The sequence below is a fragment of the Podarcis melisellensis genome (genome assembly GCF_964234715.1).
Source record: "Podarcis melisellensis genome assembly, chromosome: 12".
Lineage (NCBI taxonomy): Eukaryota > Metazoa > Chordata > Lepidosauria > Squamata > Lacertidae > Podarcis > Podarcis melisellensis.
The window spans coordinates 45128854-45146483 of record NC_138544.1 but is presented as its reverse complement, the minus strand read 5'-3'; the positions used below and the strand labels follow the sequence as shown (position 1 = coordinate 45146483).

At 44.8% G+C, this 17630-nt stretch overlaps 1 protein-coding gene across 3 annotated transcripts in view; it reads left to right on the top strand.

The window, feature by feature from the left end:
* Window positions 1–6050: 6050 nt before the first annotated feature.
* PFKP (phosphofructokinase, platelet) overlaps window positions 6051–17630 on the top strand; it is a 60326-nt gene continuing 48746 nt past the window's right edge. For all 3 annotated transcript variants that reach the window (XM_081931605.1, XM_081931604.1, XM_081931606.1), the window contains exons 1-2: window positions 6051–6204; window positions 11149–11631. In XM_081931605.1, coding sequence (XP_081787731.1) covers window positions 6195–6204; window positions 11149–11631 — 493 coding nt within the window. In that variant the 5' untranslated portion in view covers window positions 6051–6194. The remainder of the gene's footprint in view (window positions 6205–11148; window positions 11632–17630) is intronic.

Genomic DNA, 17630 nt, shown 5'->3' with positions numbered 1-17630 from the left:
CAGGTTACATAATAAAAGTAACCTTTTCATTTGCTGTTGTTTCTGGTCAGTGCAAGACAGGATAATTTATTATAAAATGAACTTTTCCATTTGCCTTACATAGGATCAATACAAGAGACTACTATTCATTCAGGTTTTCGTTGCCAGTTGGAACCATTGTAATAATTCCTTCCTAAACCCTGGGAGCAGCATCTTCATTCTAAAAAGCTCCAAATCCTTTTCTTTGGAAGATCTCCACTAAAGTAAACTAAAGGGTTGCCTGTTTATTTTTAAAAGGTGATGAAAGGCATAAGCATCTTGGTTGTTTTCCTTCACGGTTAGCAGGCTATTACTTGATCTTTTTCTTCACTGAGTGTTTTTACCACTAAAAGGATCTGGAAAAGTCATTCTGGAACAATGCAGGTTGGCTTTTAAGAGCCAGCTTAATAGGAATCTCTGCTGATAGCACCTTCGATTGTCAGATACTTTCGCTAATTCTACAAGTTAATGGTTTAATGCCTTGATTTTTCACTGGTGCTCAATAAGCACTATGAAAGCTCTAACACTAAACAGAGAAGAACAGCTACACCTGTTTTAAGATGCATTACCTTAATTATTATTTTCTTGAGGAGATCTATATCCCTCCTTTTTTATTATTTTCTTGAGGAGATCTATATCCCTCCTTTTGTTTTCTGAAAAGAAATACTCAAGGCAGATTCTTGAGCAAACCTTATAGTTAAACAGAAAATTACCACTGGGTTCCATACAATGCCTGCAAAAGTTATGGGCATATCTAGCAGGAAATGAAAGTGCAAATGTAATTTAGACTAAGTATTTTTGAATACTGGATCAAATTAAGTACTTGACATTACTCAGAGGTAAACATTGTGAACATGGAAATCCAAACCAGTGTGAGAGAAGATCTACAGTGGTACCTCAGGTTAAGTACTTCATTCATTCTGGAGGTCCGTTCTTAACCTGAAACTGTTCTTAACCTGAAGCACCACTTTAGCTAATGGGGCCTCCTGCTGCCACCGTGCCGCCGGAGCACAATTTCTGTTCTCATCTTGAAGCAAAGTTCTTAACCCGAAGTACTATTTCTGGGTTAGCAGAGTCTGTAACCTGAAGTGTATGTAACCTGAAGCGTATGTAACTCGAGGTACCACTGTACTGTAAATATTGTCCAGACCATTAGTCAGGTGAAATAGATATGCATTCATAATCCAATAAACATTTAAGGGATGCATACTTTGATATGCAGAACCTCCTCTTCTATCATCCATATTTCATTATTATATTATATTCTATAATTCAACCAGAAAGCTTAGTCCTGTTGCTGCAGCAAATTGGTGGATATTTGAAATGTGTTGCGGCCCCATTGTGCTCTGAGGGGCTCCTACAGTTCAGTGTCTTCCACTGAGTTGAAGATACAAAATGACAATGGTAAACACAGACCAAGCATTGATTACAGGTTTTGGACTCTAAATTTTGGGTTGGTTTTACCTCAAAATGTTTGTTTTGAATGACTGTTGTGAAAATGTTAGAACAGAGAGTTGTTTGTCCACTCCCTCCCAGACTCTTTTGTTTCTACACAACTTCTGACCTTGATGAGATACAGCAAACTGATAACACTCGGGCTGCAGCAACAGTGAGTCTTAGAGGATGTTGTTATATGTAGCTATTAAAAAACACAGAAGCCACAACTACGTCTCAGAGCCAGACTCAGGGCAATATTGGCCTAAGTGCTTTTCCTTATGATTATATATAATTGAACATGGAAACCTCGGCTGGTGCCACTTTTTATGATTCTAAGATCATCCTTCCACTGCAAATTGTTTCTTAGTCATTGATCTTCAGAAGACGTGTTTCTCAGTCTCAGTGTGTCCCTGTAATAAACTTGCCAGACCGTTTAGAGAGCCCTTTGCCTGGCGAAATTGAGTCCTTGGACTCTTTGCGTGGAGGACTGAGAGGGCTGTGTGAATACAATAGACTGCTGTGCAGAGATGAAATTTCCATTTGTTGCCCTGATCACCGCTGGCAAATAATCTTGATACTCAGGCCTCAACAGCAACCTGTAAACCTAACAGGATATTATTATAAATAGTTAGAAGAGAAGAGAGGAAAGGAGAAACCACAAGAAAAGGATGGGAAATCTTTTTCAGCCTGGGGGCTGTATGGAAAATAAGTGGAAGACATGTTGGGATCACAAGGAGAGAGTTGGCATTTCAATGGGTTTAATTTTTGTGAGCCGCCTTGAGTCCTGGTTCTGGGGGAAAGGTGATGATTTCATCTCTCTGAGGCCTTATGCAGCTAAACCCCAAACTAAGAAAGAGCTAATAATAGATTCTTGCATCCTACGTAAGTTGTGTAGAAATGTGTGGTCTTCTGAGGAAGGGATGTGGCGTTCTGCTAAGACCACAGTGTGAGAACGTACACTCATAATGGTGACTCCCCTCAGAGACCGCCAAGATAAGGCACTGGAGAGCTGCCCAGACATCACTGATGCACGATGGCCCCCTTTGGCCACTGGCCAGGCCTCTGCAGTGCCCAGTCGGGAGAGTGGGAAAGCTTGGTGATATCGTCATAGGATATTTAAGAACAATATAAAGCCCAGTAGTATCCTTGCTTAATTGAAGTTCCTACTGCCAGCTGCACTGAAGGAATAGGAGGACATGCTGCTGTTCTGGAAGAGCTTTCCCAGAAACTCAGAGGGCTGTGAGATCTCGTCTTTCATGCGTTTATGCTTCTTGTTTAGCAAATAAACCCTGTTCAAGTCTCAGCTTGGTGTTTGCTTTCTTGCCTGCCCTGGTGTGAAAGTCTCTCACACAGAGTGCAAATGGTCAAAAGGAAGCAGCCTGCTCCTCTTCAGCAATGGATCAATTTTTTAGGTCCCACTGTAATTTTTGCACATCTGAGATAAATGATATCTGTACGGACACCGTGTCCCCTGTGAAAAGGAAGGATAGGCAACTTCAGAGCCTGCTCTGGTTCAACTGTTTCCTCCTAGAACACAACGGTCGACTTTACATGTTATATCCTTTATTTTGGTATTTTAAAATGGTATACCTCCTTGGGTGCCTTGGCAGAAAGGTGACTGGCAAGTGCAATAACTACTGAAGTAAAATGTCTTTGGGTATATAAATTATGCTATTGGAATTTGCTACATTAGGAGCCATATCTTGTGGCCTTCCGTGGGCTAGAAAATTCCCTCTATTCTCCTGTCCCAGGAAGGGAAAGCAAAGGGGGGGAAAGGGGGGGCACCAATGGTGGCAGGTGGATTGAAGTCTGTTTGATGGGTTCTACAAGTTGTGCAGACCCTGTATATCTTCACAAATCCAAAACAATCTCAGAGAAAAATCAGCTAGGTAGAAGCTTAGGAGCAATGGGTTTTAATAAAAGGTAGATTTATATTAAACATCAGGGGGGAAATGTCTAAACTAGGAGTGTGCCCCTATGTGGGCACACATTGGGGCCCACCCAACTCTAGAGTTTGGCATATTAATATATATGCAACACATTATTTCAGTCCAGTAAACACATTATACAATGATTCCACCCCCCCCCAAAAAAAGGCAAGAATTTCTGCTGTCTCAGGCTGAGTGCTCTTATGTAAGCACCAACGTTGCCTTTCACACCCACTCTGTGTGGATGGGCCAATTCCACACACACACACACTGCATCATGCGCCCTATAAAAAGAAAGCATTGTTATGGGAATTTGGGTCTCTGACTTGCAGAAAACCGAAGCTCTTCCTCTGGTTATTTTGAACTGTAGCAAACTGGGGTGGTTATTTGCTTCACTGTTTATATTGTCTTTAAAGAAAATATATAAACCAAAAGTCACAATTCTCAGCTACAACGCCTCACTATCTGTAGTGCAAGGCAATACCAAACAGAATTGTTGCAGATATTTCATAGTTAATGTATGTGATTGCCTGTACTGTATGTACCATTTAAGGAGGGCAGGAGGCAAATGATCCTTTGGACCATTTGTAATTATTCCCCAGGCGAATGCTAATACTGTATAGCCTATGCAGCTTTTTAGTAGTGCGCTTTTGAACATATCCAAAACAGGCTTTTGGACCTTGCACCTTAAAGCTGTCATGTAAGTATACAAGTATGACTTCATTTATACTATCATGCTGCTCCTTTATTAGGTAAAGGTAAAGGTACCCCTGCCCGTACGGGCCAGTCTTGACAGACTCTAGGGTTGTGTGTTCATCTCACTCTAGAGGCTGGGAGCCAGCGCTGTCCGCAGACACTTCCGGGTCACGTGGCCAGCGTGACAAACTGCATCTGGCGAGCCAGCGCAGCACACACAGCGCAGCTCCTTTATTAACCTGGGGCTTAATCCCTCACTTCCTTCTCCCAAGGGAGTGTTTATTTTCATTTTTAATTAATTTCACCCACTGTTTTTTTTACGCTTAAAGAATGATTCAAGGAGCCCAAGTAAGCAGCAAAGGCTTTGTAGCTATGTCACAGTAAATTATACAGTGGTACCTCAGGTTAAGTACTTAATTCGTTCCAGAGGTCCATTCTTAACCTGAAACTGTTCTTAACCTGAAGCACCACTTTAGCTAATGGGGCCTCCTGCTGCTGCCACGCCGCTGGAGCCCGATTTCTGTTCTTATCCTGAAGCAAAGTTCTTAAGCTGAAGCACTATTTCTGGGTTAGCGGAGTCTGTAACCTGAAGCGTATGTAACTTGAAGTGTATGTAACTTGAGGTACCACTGTAGTTAGCATTTTGTTGCAAACACACTGAACTAAGTTCAGTTTGCTCCTCTCTGCTAGCATGACAAAAGAACCATAATGGTGTTTTTCTCCCTCCTTCCGCCATCTTTTTTACTCTCCGGGAAAACGGCTATGCAGACCATACTCCTATCATGCATGCTGGTTGAAGCCCCTTCAGATCCTGTCCCATGGAAGGCAATAGCCCACTGAAGCTAGGGAAGGCTGATTCCTCTCTTTAAAAGGCCCTTTTGACCTGCTGCACAAATGACAAAATAGGGTTGCCAACTTCTCAACCTGCCTCCTGTAACTATGCCTGTAACACTAACATCATCTTGAGAGGCAGACAATTAGCAGGTGGATAATGTTTCTTTCCACGCAGAATCGGCTGCTGACAACTGGCCATCAAGCTGCAGTTCAAGAGAAGTGCCCTCCTTCCCCATCTGGCAACCATATTTGCAAAAGGGCTCCATGGAACATATTGCAGTCTGTGAACCAAATGAATTTCAAACAAGACAGTGAAGTTTATGCTGTATAAATATTTGCTTTCCCTTAACGAGTTATGGTTTCATAAGTGAGACACAGAACAATGCTAACCGCAGTCTCCAAATTTTGATCAATGAATGCTCAGGTTTTGTAGGTTTTTTAAAATTTGGTGTGAGGATGGGCCTGCTATCCTGTTATTTATTACATTTATGCCCCATCTTTCCCCCCAAGGAGCTTAAGGTGACACACACAGCTCTCCCCATTTTATTCTCACAACAACCATGGGAGGTAGGTCCGGCTGGAAGACCAAATGACTAGTGGGAGGTCACCCAGTCAGCTTCAGGGCTGAACAGGGATTTGAACCTGTGTCTCCATCCAGTACCCTAACCACTACACCCCATTGGCTGTCAATGTGCTCAGTGCTCATTCACACCATGAACAAGACACACATATAATATAAATGCAAATGAATCCAACAGAGTAAATTAAAAATGCTTAAAAATCTCCCCTCATAGCAGACTTGGCAAACTTACCCACCAACCACCCAGCCACTGCAAGACAAGTGGCTTTTGCCGGGTCAGCAGACTCCCTAGCTAGGCAGAAAAACGCTGATTTTCTTAAAAAAACCAAATGCAAATAATAACTCTATCACTACCACACACACACACACCTCTCCTGATGAGGGCTGCACATGAGCAAAGCTCCACACGAGCTGAACATTGGAAACAGTGTATTTTTTATTGTTTTGAAGGCCTGGTTTATGCTCACAACAACCCTGTGGGGTAGGTAGGTCAGGCTGGAAGACAGTGATTGGCCCAAGGTTCACCCAGTGATCTGACAGGGATGAAATAGAGGGAGGGGGAGAGAGAGCAGGGAGATGGCAGTTGATGGCAGTTGATGGCAGTTGGTCTGGGGGTGAAATCCCAGCAGAGCTCATAGGTTTTGTAGTGTTTTGGAGCAAGGAAAGGTATATACAGCAGCAGCAGCAGCAGCAGCAGCAAGATGTCGGAAAGTAAGTCCATAAGGAAAGGTTTTTAAATGATGTAAATGGAAGGGAATGAGCGATGGAGCGCAGCATTAGAAGAAGGAAGTTAGGTGGCATTGTAGCACAGGGGAAGAAAACGGGGCGCTGGTGGTTTTTTCAAAGCCATAGATAAGGCGCCCGTGTTTGGGGAGCAGCAATTGCTCGGCGTTAGAAAGGAAACCAGAAACTCAAGTAAAGGAAAGGTATGGATGCAAGTGACAGAACAGAAATTTCGTGAGAGGGGAAATGAAGGCAGTCGTGGAACAATTAGGTATTATATGAAATATGAACTTGTATATGTGTGTGCAAAAAATAAAAATAAAAAGGGTTTTGTATACAACTCCACTCCAACATATAAAGGCAGTGTTGTATAGTGGTGAGTGGTGAGACCAGGACCTGGGAAACCCGGGTTCGAATCCCCAGTCGGCCATGAAGCTCACAGGGGTGACTTTGGGCCAGTTTGCTGCCCGTCCGCCTAACCTACCTTACAGGGTTGTTGCGGGGATTAATTGAGGAGAGGGAGAACCACGAATGCCACTTTGAGCAACTTGGAGAAAAATAGCAGGATATTAAGGCAAACCCAGCGGGAATGAACAAGACCAAAACGGGTTTAGTTTAAGTTCAGTTACTGGCTGCTAATAATAGTCCAATAAGATATTTCTGGGGCCCTCCCAGAGATTTCTAAAACAGATCAAAGTGATATTTGAGAGCAGATTGTCAAAACTACACCCAGAATCAAAATAAGAACAATGATGAATAATTTCAGTTTATTACCTGCCTTTTACCATAAGGCCCCATGGCGCACTACAGTAATTTAAAATACAATATTAAAAGCAGTTTATAACACTAGCTAACTGTATGTAGGTTAGCAGACCTGTTGCCGGTTTAGTAACTGTAAGACAATGCTTTTCTCAGCTGTTTAGTATAGCAGCTCTCTTTCCTATCTACATACACCTGAAAAGGAAAGGAGATGCTTAATTTTGGCCCTGCTGTAAGGGATTTAAAATCGTGCTTCCACTTTACTCAGCAACTTTCAGGGTGTCCTGGTTTTTCCTTTTTGAAATATGGCAATCCTAAAAATGCCAGTTGTCATATATTGGGACTTGGACTGCATGTAGCTTGGACTACAGACTTTTCTCTGCTGTCAGCCCAATCATAACCAAGCAAATAATTCTCCTGAATTCATTGAGGCTTGCTCTCAGGTAAGTAAGGTTAGGATTGCTGTCTTAATTCATGAGGTTTTTCCTTTGCTTACTTCCGAAGAAAGGATATAATAGCAAAGTGACCATAATCATTTACTTTAGAGAAAGAAGATTTAATTTGATGGTAGATCTGATTATACTATAGTATAACTGCAGCTCAAAAATATACAAGTACATTTGCTATCATGATAAGGGAGAGGCATGGAAGGGAAGGGAAGGGGTGAAGGACATTGCATGCATTTCCCTTCATGCTCCCTGGAGTCAATGTCCATCCTACCCCTACTAACTTATTTTGAGACTTTTTGGCAGGGGGCTGAAATCTGAAGAATCACAACTCTAGCAACTCACATGCAGATTTTTTTTGGAAGAAAGGCACCCTCAAATTTATCCAAAACATAAAATATGGACCAAGCAGGAACAATGATTTATCAATACAGGTACCAGAAAACAGGGGTTGTTACCTGGTAAAGGGATGATACAGATCATAGACTCCAATCTAGTTAGTCTGGACAAATCTCTAATACTTAATTGGGCTATCACGCAAGACAGGGAGTGGAGAGAAGGTTTGCAGGCTCAAGTAAAACATATAAGCCCAAGCCTCAACATCTTTACTCTGAAGTAAGCCCCATAGAGTTCAGTGGCATATACCCACAGAAAGCTTCAGCTGAGTTTCCTCTGCATGTCCTAAACTCATTGAAATAACTTGGTTTATGTGTGTCTCATAGCCACATATTTGGAAGTAATTCCTGTTAAATACATTGTGGCTTATTTCTAAATAAACATGCATAGGACAGGGCTGTGAGTGTGTTTATCTGCTTGCACCGATAATTTGATTTAATTAATATAATTAAATCCTTCTCGCTTTTTCAGAGAAAACTTTGGTGTAAACAAAAAGCAACATAAATCCTTTTCTTTAAAGTGGTAGGCATACTCTCCTTACAGATCATCAATACAAAAGACATTAAAAAGATACATTGGGATTGTTAAACAAAACATCATAAAAGAGTAACAACATAAATGCATTATAGAGAACAAAATCTTTCCCAAACTTGGTTACTGCGTGTGAGTGGGTTGCACGGATAGCTGCATTTCACACTTTTTTGTGTGCATGATCCAGGTAGGATTTAACTAGATTAGCTAACGAAAATCCTATTATGCACCAACCATATAAAAGCTGCTCTTAGAGCCTCTGCCACAGTCAGACAGTTCAGGTTGGCACTAAACCTAGGGTTGTAAGGGTTTCAGCAAGCCGCTTTAACTGTTCCTTTAACCTATGTAAGACAGATTTGTGGATGGTGTGAGGTACAGTTGACCCTGGAGCTGGTGGATCTGGGTGATATAGGATTCCTTCTGAAGGTTGAGGTCCACAATTTTGGGGGACATGGTGGGCCCCTCATTTGTTCTGGAAACTCAGGTAGCAGTCAGATCCATGAATCTGAAGTTGGTTTGCCAGCTGTAATCAATCCAAGAAAAGGGTGGCCTAACTATATGACGCACTTCCTGGCAATCTCCAGGCTGGACTACTGTAATGTGTGGGGAATTGTCACTGAAGACTGCTCTGAAACTTCAGATACTTCCAAATGCATTAGCCTCTGTTTTAGTGGGAATGACTTGCTAATAAGAGCTGTGCAATGGTTCCCAATTTGTTTCCAAGCAGAATTCAAAGAACTGGTTGTAACCTTTGACACTGTAAGTGTATTGGTCCAGAATGTCCTGTACTGTGGGAAACTGCTCTCTGTGTTACCTTTCTTGGAGGCAAGACTAATGATAACAAGAAAGGAGGGCATTTTTGGTAATGGAACTTCCTCCCCAAAGAGACCCAGCAAACCAGATTGGTTTTCATTTTCAAAGCTTTGGGTTGTTGCTGTTTCACTTAAGAGTGCTTCCTTGGGCCTTTTTGCAGGTGACACCTGCTGACCAGCTAGGATACATCTTGTTAACTTGCTCTGCTGTTGCTGACTATAGATACAAGAGAGGTTGCTTATGGGGGCATTTAAGCCTAACTTTACAAGTGATCATGTCTACCCTTACCATCCCTTGGCAACATTTCCCCCCTAGCCCTTTTCAACCTATTTATTTATTTATTTGGAATACTTGTTTTCCATTTTACAGACCCAAGAAGCTCTCAGAAGGGGCATACAAAAGATGTTTGCAATAAAAATCACATTCAAATCTGGCAAATGGAACAGAACCAAAGTCCATGAAGGAAGCTTATGCCACAAAACCTTTGTTAGTCCACAGTGGGAGGCAGTAATGCTTCTGAATGCCAGTTACTGAGGTCCAGCGCCGAGGGCCTTCTGCCGGTTCCCTGACTGTGAGAAGTGAGGTTACAGGGAACCAGGCAGACAGCCTTCTCGGTAGTGGTGTCGGCCCTGTGGAACACCTTCCCATCAGATGTCAAAGAAATAAACAGCTATCGGACTTTTAGAAGACATCTGAAGACAGCCCTGTTTAGGAAAGCTTTTAATGCCGGATGAATCATTGTATTTCAATACTCCGCTGGAAGTAGCCCAGAGTGGCTGGGGAAACCCAGCCTGATGGGTGGGGTATAAATAATAATAATAATTGCTACAAACCCCAGGAAGGGAGAGTGCTCTTGTGCTTGGGATTTTCTTCACTGGTTTCCAGCAGGCATCTAGCTGGCCACTGTGAGACCAGGATGCTGGGACTAGATCAGGGCTGGATTTAGGTTCGATGAGGCCCTAAGCTACTGAGGTACAGTCATACCTCATGTTACATTTGCTTCAGGTTGAGCGTTTTCAGGTTGCGTCCCGCAGCGACCCAGAAGTACCGGAAAGGGTTACTTCTGGGTTTTGCCGCTTGCACATGCACAGAAGTGGTGAATCACAACCCACACACACGCAGTCATGGGTTGTGTTCTGCTCATGTTGTGAACGGGCCTCTGGATCGGATCCCGTTCACAACCAGAGGTACCACTGTAATGGGGCCCTTTATATGTCCAGCTGTCCTTTGTTAACAACAAATTGTCGCTGGTTTTTTTGTGTTGAATATATGCTATATGGTAATTTATGGACCTAATAGGTATCTAAAGCCATTTGCACATGGAGAATGTAGGCACCCTATATATAGAAATGAGCAAAGCAGTGATATTTTAGGGAGCAGGCTAGCAGATGGGGCCCATTACTTACATCATAGGAGCCTACACAACACAAAACACTGTTGCTGTATGTAGGTTTTATTTCGTTTGTTTTTTATCTTATTTTGGAAATGTACATCCAGGTTTTTTCCCTTTGATTTTTGGGGGGTCCCCAAGAGAGTGGGGCCCTAAGCTATAGCTTGTTTAGCTTATACATAAACCTGGCACACTAGACTCCCCCCCCAACCCCTCTTCTTCCCTCCTCTCTGCTCTCCACGCGTTATCCTTCCTTCCACTCCACCTAAGCATCTTTACACCTCCGAGCCCAACGTCACTCGCAACCCGACGCAAGATCTACCTCCCGCCCCTGCCTGCGCGTCGCCATTGGCTCTTTCTTCCTGCCCGTCAAAGTGCCGACAAGCGGCTTTCTCCGGGGAGGAGGCGGGGCTGCTGCTGCTTGGCGTAGAGCTGTCACAGGAGGGAGAGAGGGGAAGGAAGAGTCTATATCGTGTCGCCACTGCAGGCGGGGGGGACTCCTGCTTTGCGCCGCCCGGTTTGCACGCACAGCATCTCTCTCTGCCGGGTTTCATCGTTTCTCTTTCTCTTCCCCCCTCCCTCCTCCCCGTGATCTAGGAAGCAGCCAGGTCTATTATTCGTTCAAAATCCAAACTTTGCGCGTGGAGTCCGTGCACAGCCCTCCTCCGGCCGAGGGTGCCGTCCAGCAGCAGCAGCAGTCCGAGGCGCCGCGCTCCGCCTCGCCGAAGGAAGCAGCCGTCGCTTCGCCCAAGGAAGGAGCGAGACCCAAGGAAGGGGCGCCCCGCAAGGAAGCTCCTTCACCCACCGAAGGAGCCAGAGCCAAGGAAGCCGCTTCGCCCAGGGAGGCTCGTTCCCCCAACGAAGGAGCCAGACCCAAGGAAGGCGCGCCAGTAAAGCAGGGCTCGGCGCCTGCGCTCCAGCAGCTCCTTTCCCCCGGCGACAGGGACAAAGCCGCCCGGGATCCCGCCCCGAAAGTCTTCATCCCTTCCTCCAACAGCATGCCGGACAAGAAGTTCTTCGAGAATCTCTCCGGAAAGGGGAAAGCCATCGGGGTGTTGACCAGCGGAGGCGATGCGCAAGGTAAGACAGGATTTTATTTTTGTTGCTGGGGGGGATTGGGTAATGTTATGCGCAATCCCCAACCCCACCGAAGGGGGGAGCTCATTGCCAGATGCCTCTAGGGGGGTGGTTTGAGGAGCAGGGACCGACCTGAAAGGGGACTGGACGTGGTTTCCGTGCAGGGAGGGTTCAGCTGCGCACGCATGGCTCCGGGAAAGAAACTGGAAGCGTTACAGGTGGAAAGGGAGGGGTCCCTAAGAAGGCATAGGGTAGTGGACGTGAGAGGGCTGGGCCAGAAAGCAGTGGGGATTCATATATGCAGGAGCAGGGGGGGGAAGGGTTGGTGGGGGATGTTGACAGGTGAAGATTGCAGGAATAAGCATAGGTGGTGTAGGGATAAATAAAAGAGGGTACGCGCTGCGTAGCTAAGATTATTCTTTTTTTATATTTTTCTGCTGCTGGTAAAGTAGCTAAGAACTGAGCTGCAGTTTAACAGGAGAAAAACCCAAACCTTTTTGCAAAGGTTGAGTTAAAAATGTTCTTGGAGTGAGAGTGAAACAGACTCGGGGAAAAAATTGCTTCTGACATTCCTCCTCCCTCTCCCATCACATTCCCAAACGTGTGACCTTCCTCTTAAAGGACCAAGCACCGCCAGGCTCTCTGGGAACTGGGTTATCATTCAGATGAGAATGCCTTTCCCCTCTCTGGCAGGAGAGGGAAGACCAGAGGAGGGGGAAAGACCGAGGGAGGCCTTTGTTGTTTGGGCTGGTTTTGGAAGTGATGGGGCTGCCTGCTACAAGAGGGAAGAGGAAACCCACTGGGTGGTATTCAACTAACTTACTCATTTCAGAGCTGTTGAAACTAAGGGACCTAACTTAGTCATGTTCACTGATTTCACTGGGTCTGCTTAGTCAAATACCACCATCTGTGGTATTTGGTTCTGCCAGACCTGATAGCCTCAGGCTTTCCCTTCACTTTATATAACACATAATTGATCCGGAATAGACAAAGGGCTCTCCAAGACAGCCTTATATGGCTAAAAACAACAAGCCACTTACTGGAAATAGTAGTGTGAGGAAATCGATTTTTAATTCTTAAGAATTTAACAGGCTGCTGGATGAGGCCCATCTAGTCCAGCATCCTGTTCTCACAGATGCCTGTGGAATACCAGCAAGCAAGACCTGAGCCCCCTCCCTTCCTGCGGTTTCCAGCAACGAACGCGTTAATTCTGGACAGTTAATTCTGGATTTACTTCCTTCTGCATTCATACAATTTGAATCATGCACTTCAGAGGGCGAAGACAGTGGCGGTTAAGTGAACTTGACCATGTACCCTAAGAGGAAGAAATGGCGGTGGCGCGGTGGTAAACGTGCATGGGAATCACGCACGTGTCTAACGAGAGCCAGGATAGCACCCTGCGTCTCATTCATAACTTCCCCCAACAGTTGCAACCGGTGACTAATAGGGCTGCATGGGATTTCTAGGGGGTGGTAGAATCGCGTTGCAAGACGCCTGGCTCCTCCTTGGGCGGCAGCCAACTGGGGTTTGTTCTTCTCCTGCTCCTGTTGGCATCTGTCTGTCTCGGGAGGCAGTGGAAGATTAACACCTCTGGAATTTGCAACACGATCAAGAGCCACAATTTCCGTTAAGGGCTGAACCGGCTCAAGATCACTCCCCTGCGACTAACTGAGTCGGTTGTTTCCGTTGAGATTCCTGCATTGTAGGGGGCTGGACTAGATGAGACTGCCCTGTGCAGCGGGTCTACTCAGAAGTAAAGCCCACCGACTTGATTGGAGGTTTTTAACGGAGCTTGGATAGGCATCTGTCAGGCATGCTTTAGCTGTAATTCGTGCCTTGCAGCGGGGTTAGACTGGATGAGCCTTTGGGGTCCCTTCCAAGTCCACGATTCGGTGATTCGATTATTCGATGACTCCGCTTGCAGCTCGCGGCCCCCGCGTGCCCTTCTTCCCGGTATCCTCGGAGGCAGGGCTCTTCTGGCCGGCGCAGGCTCCGCCTCCAGTGTGTACGTGATCCTTTGCGAGTCGCTGCGGATTGTGCCTCGGTACGTCACGCTCGCATGTTGGAAGCATCGGCGGCACATCTTCTCCCCGTCTGCCTTGCTCCACCGGGAACGTTGCCCATCCATCAGTTAGTGGCTGGACCAGGGCTTGCTTTGAGACCGGGAGCTAAAGCCTGCGGGTTCTCCTTGAGCACACGCGAAGGAAAACCGTTCTCCTGAGAGTGTGCAGAGGGCAGTCGCCTCGCCAGTGCTGTGAAGCTAGCTAGCTTTATAGCGGAAGGTTCTTAAGTGGTATTATTAAGTTGCACAGAAGCAATTTCACTGTACTACTTGGGGTCAAATAATATTATTACCCCTCCCTCCTCCACGCGTTCTCTCTGCTTACTTAAGCTTTCATCATGTCATGCCGGCGAAAGAACGTGACTAGGTAGCAACCCGAGTAATCCACACTCAAGTGCTGCCTCTGGGAAGCAGGAGGAGGGCAAATCCTAGTTTTCCCAAGGAAATAAACTGCATCATTCGGAGGGCGAGCCCTGGCACACATTCCAGCGTGACTGGGGCTTATATAAGAAAGGCAACAGCGGCGGGGCGGGGGTGAGAGAGACGGAGAGGAAAAATACATTTTTGCCACAAGGCAGTCCATTGCTACATTTAAACCTCCTCCTGAAATTGTGTCTCGATTTGGTTACCTAAATGGCCCCTTGACAACTGTAGCATGTGAACAGCCAAGAGGGAAGAAGAAAAGTTTGCATTGCAAAGGCTGTGAGCATCAGCCAAGCCCTTTTGTTTTCTTCCAGGATCGGAAGAGCACGGGCTGAATCTAGCCTAAAGACTTGGAATGATTATTTTTTCTGGAGGGAGATTAAAGGGACCCCTCTGAGAAAAGTAGGTGTGTGTGTGTGTTTCTGTTTTATTAACCTGCCAGGGAAACAGAAACACAGGCTGGGTTTTGTATCCACATCCCGGAAGGAGAGAGTAAGCATGCACTGGCTGCCTTTGAGTCATAATCTTTCAAGGTCATTGAGACAAGGTGGAGCAAGTGCAACTTCTGACTAAAAGTTGCAACGCTGGAGGTTACAGAGGAAAGCTTATGCAAAGCAGCTCTTTAGATCCACTAGTTTTTCCTTGTTTGCTGGTCCTTCAGTGCCCAAACTTTTTCTTTCAACATTTGTACACATCATTAATCGGAGTTGGAAATTTGAAACTGAATGCACATTCTTTCTCTGAAAGTCAACCACTGATTTAAGTGTCACGTGCATATTTCTATTATATCAAGTTTCTCCTTATTTGCTCCTGTATATTCATACAATCCTAGAATTTTAGTTTTGTATGGTGGAACTAGACAGAAGAATACATACAGATATTAATACTTCATATTTTAAAGCGAGGATTAATAATGTCGTCATGAACACAATTACTTAGGAGTAAGTCTCGCTGACTTTGGCAGGACTCTCAATTACGGATGCATATGATTTGGGCTGCATATTTTCTAAGCTGCACACTGCTATGGCTCCTTTTCAGTAAAATAATTGCCAATGTCTTGTCTGAAAGTGAAGACAGTACGCTCATGATGTGAGAGACATTCCAAGGCTGCCTTTTCAGGCACCACAAAAAAAGGATCTCAGGGCAGAATCCGGAATTGTACCAGCTCCTTATGGTATGCTCAGGGATATATTCACAGCGGATAGAAATCAGCATCATCATTCTGATGTCAGGCGACAAATGGAAAGGGTCTAGCATTTGAAGTCCATTTGCGGTTTTGGTACAAACTCTTACACAAACACCCTTCAAGAGATGTCTCAGTGCCCATCAACTGATCAGAGATGAGAGAGGTCCCTTTTGCAAACAGTATATTATTGATAGGTAGCTCATATTGGGAATAGGGCAATATTTATGACAGCTGACATAAATACTGTGGTTGAGGATGAAGTTTCTTTGTAATTCACCAACCACTAAAACCTACCTATACTAAAATGCCGCTATTTCTGTTAAATCCACTGTATTTACTGCTGTATTTGTCCTGCTGAATTAAAGGGGACAGGTTGTTGTAAAAATTGGTAGTACTGAATTGTAAGTTATTTTGCATTATCATGTCACACATCTAGTAGTTCCAGCCATCAAACAAACAGTATCCCTCTATAAACTCCTTCGCAGCCAAAATAAAAGGCTGCTGCTAAAATCTGATGTCTGCGGCTGTGCAGCAATGACTGAGCACTGTTAATGCTTGAGGATAGTTTTCTGTATACGAGAAGATAATTACATTATTGTAGATATAATTGAATTTCTATTACAGCAGTGAAGAATAAAATAAAGCCTTGCTTTCCATGGCCTCTCATTAGCCCTCTAACTAAAATACCATTCCTCTGTGTCTCTGCATATTCTCGTTCCCTGATTAGAAGTTTCAAGATTAAATTGAAAATGTGAACGGTGACAAAAGTCTTAGGTTCTCTGAGAAGTAACAAGACATTTAAAAGTGTTGAGAGCTGACATTGGATTGGAGTTAATTGAATTTTGGTCCCATTGAAACCAGCCTGACGTTAGTCATACCTAACCCTCTTAATTTCAGTGGGAACAAAGACTAGATCCAACCCAAATGGTTTTGAGAATATGTTTGGTAAAAGGAGCCTGTAGAAACAACAATTTAAACATCATTTTTGCCTAACAATAAAATACAAACCGTGTTTCTCGCAGCTAAAGGTCAGAGCAATCTGAAAATAAAGAAACATTTCCATGTGATATATACAGAAATAGAAAGCAAATGTGCAAATAATGAGCCTTTTTAAGCACTTAAAGCAGGCACCCCCCATCTCGGCCCTCCAGATGTTTTGGGACTACAGTTCCCATCATCCCTGACCACTGGTCCTGTTAGCTAGGGATGATGGGAGTTGTAGTCCCAAAACATCTGGAGGACCGAGTTGGGGGGTGCCTGACTTAAAGGATACCAGCATGTCTGCATTTCACCTCCCCACTACATGAGGTAAACGTACAATTATTTACCCAGTGCCAATGTTATGCTGTATCTCTGAAAATTTTACTTACCGTCTTGGCCCAAATATAAGCTGCATCTGAATATAAGCTGCACCTTTAAAATTAAAGGGGGGAAAGGAAATGACAATGCCCGAGGAGGAGCGGGGGCCGAGGGGGGCCAAGGAGGCAGCATCTTCACTCCACAGCCACGGGCAGCAGCGCTTCCAGAGGGTCTTCGCTACCATGGTCCCCCAACGGGACAGGTGGAGAGAGGCGGTGGTTGGCAGGACTCACGTGCCCCTTGGTGGGCTAAAACCAAGGCAGCACCTTGGGCTAGCGCCAGTCCCAGCACACCGGCTGCCTCTCCTGTTCCTCCTCCTAGCAGACTTTCTTTCTTGCTCTTGCTCTCACTCTCATCTGCGCTCCTCCTTTCCTTCCTCCTCCTTGCCACCTTCTGGCTCTCTCTCAGGGATCTCCTTGCCATGCCGCCATCTTGGGAGCTGGCCCAGCCAAAACCAGGCAACATCCGGGGACAAGCCCACTCCAAGCCAATTTTTATAAGGCTGCAAATATAAGCCGTACTTTAACTTTTCACAGTCAGAATTTGGGGAATATTATTATTATTAATAATAATAAATTTATTACTTATACCCCGCCCATCAGGCTGGGTTTCTCCAGCCACTCTGGGCAGCTTGCAAGAGGAGATTAAAAATATATTAAAACATTAGTCATTAAAAAACTTCCCTGAACAGGGCTGACTTCAGATGTCTTCGAAACGTCAGATAGTTGTTTAGTCCTTTGACATCTGATGGGAGGAAAAAAAGTGCAGCTTATATTCAAGCCAATACAGTATTTTGTCAACTTACAGACTACTTACAATATATAAAAAACAAGTAGTTCGCAGTAAGGAGTCATTGACTCTAGAATACTACCGTAATAATGATGTATGCACATGGACCTATGTTTCTGAGTGTCTGTTAGCCACGATGGCAAGTGCCAACAGGACTGGAGTCAAAACAGCCACCCTGAGAAA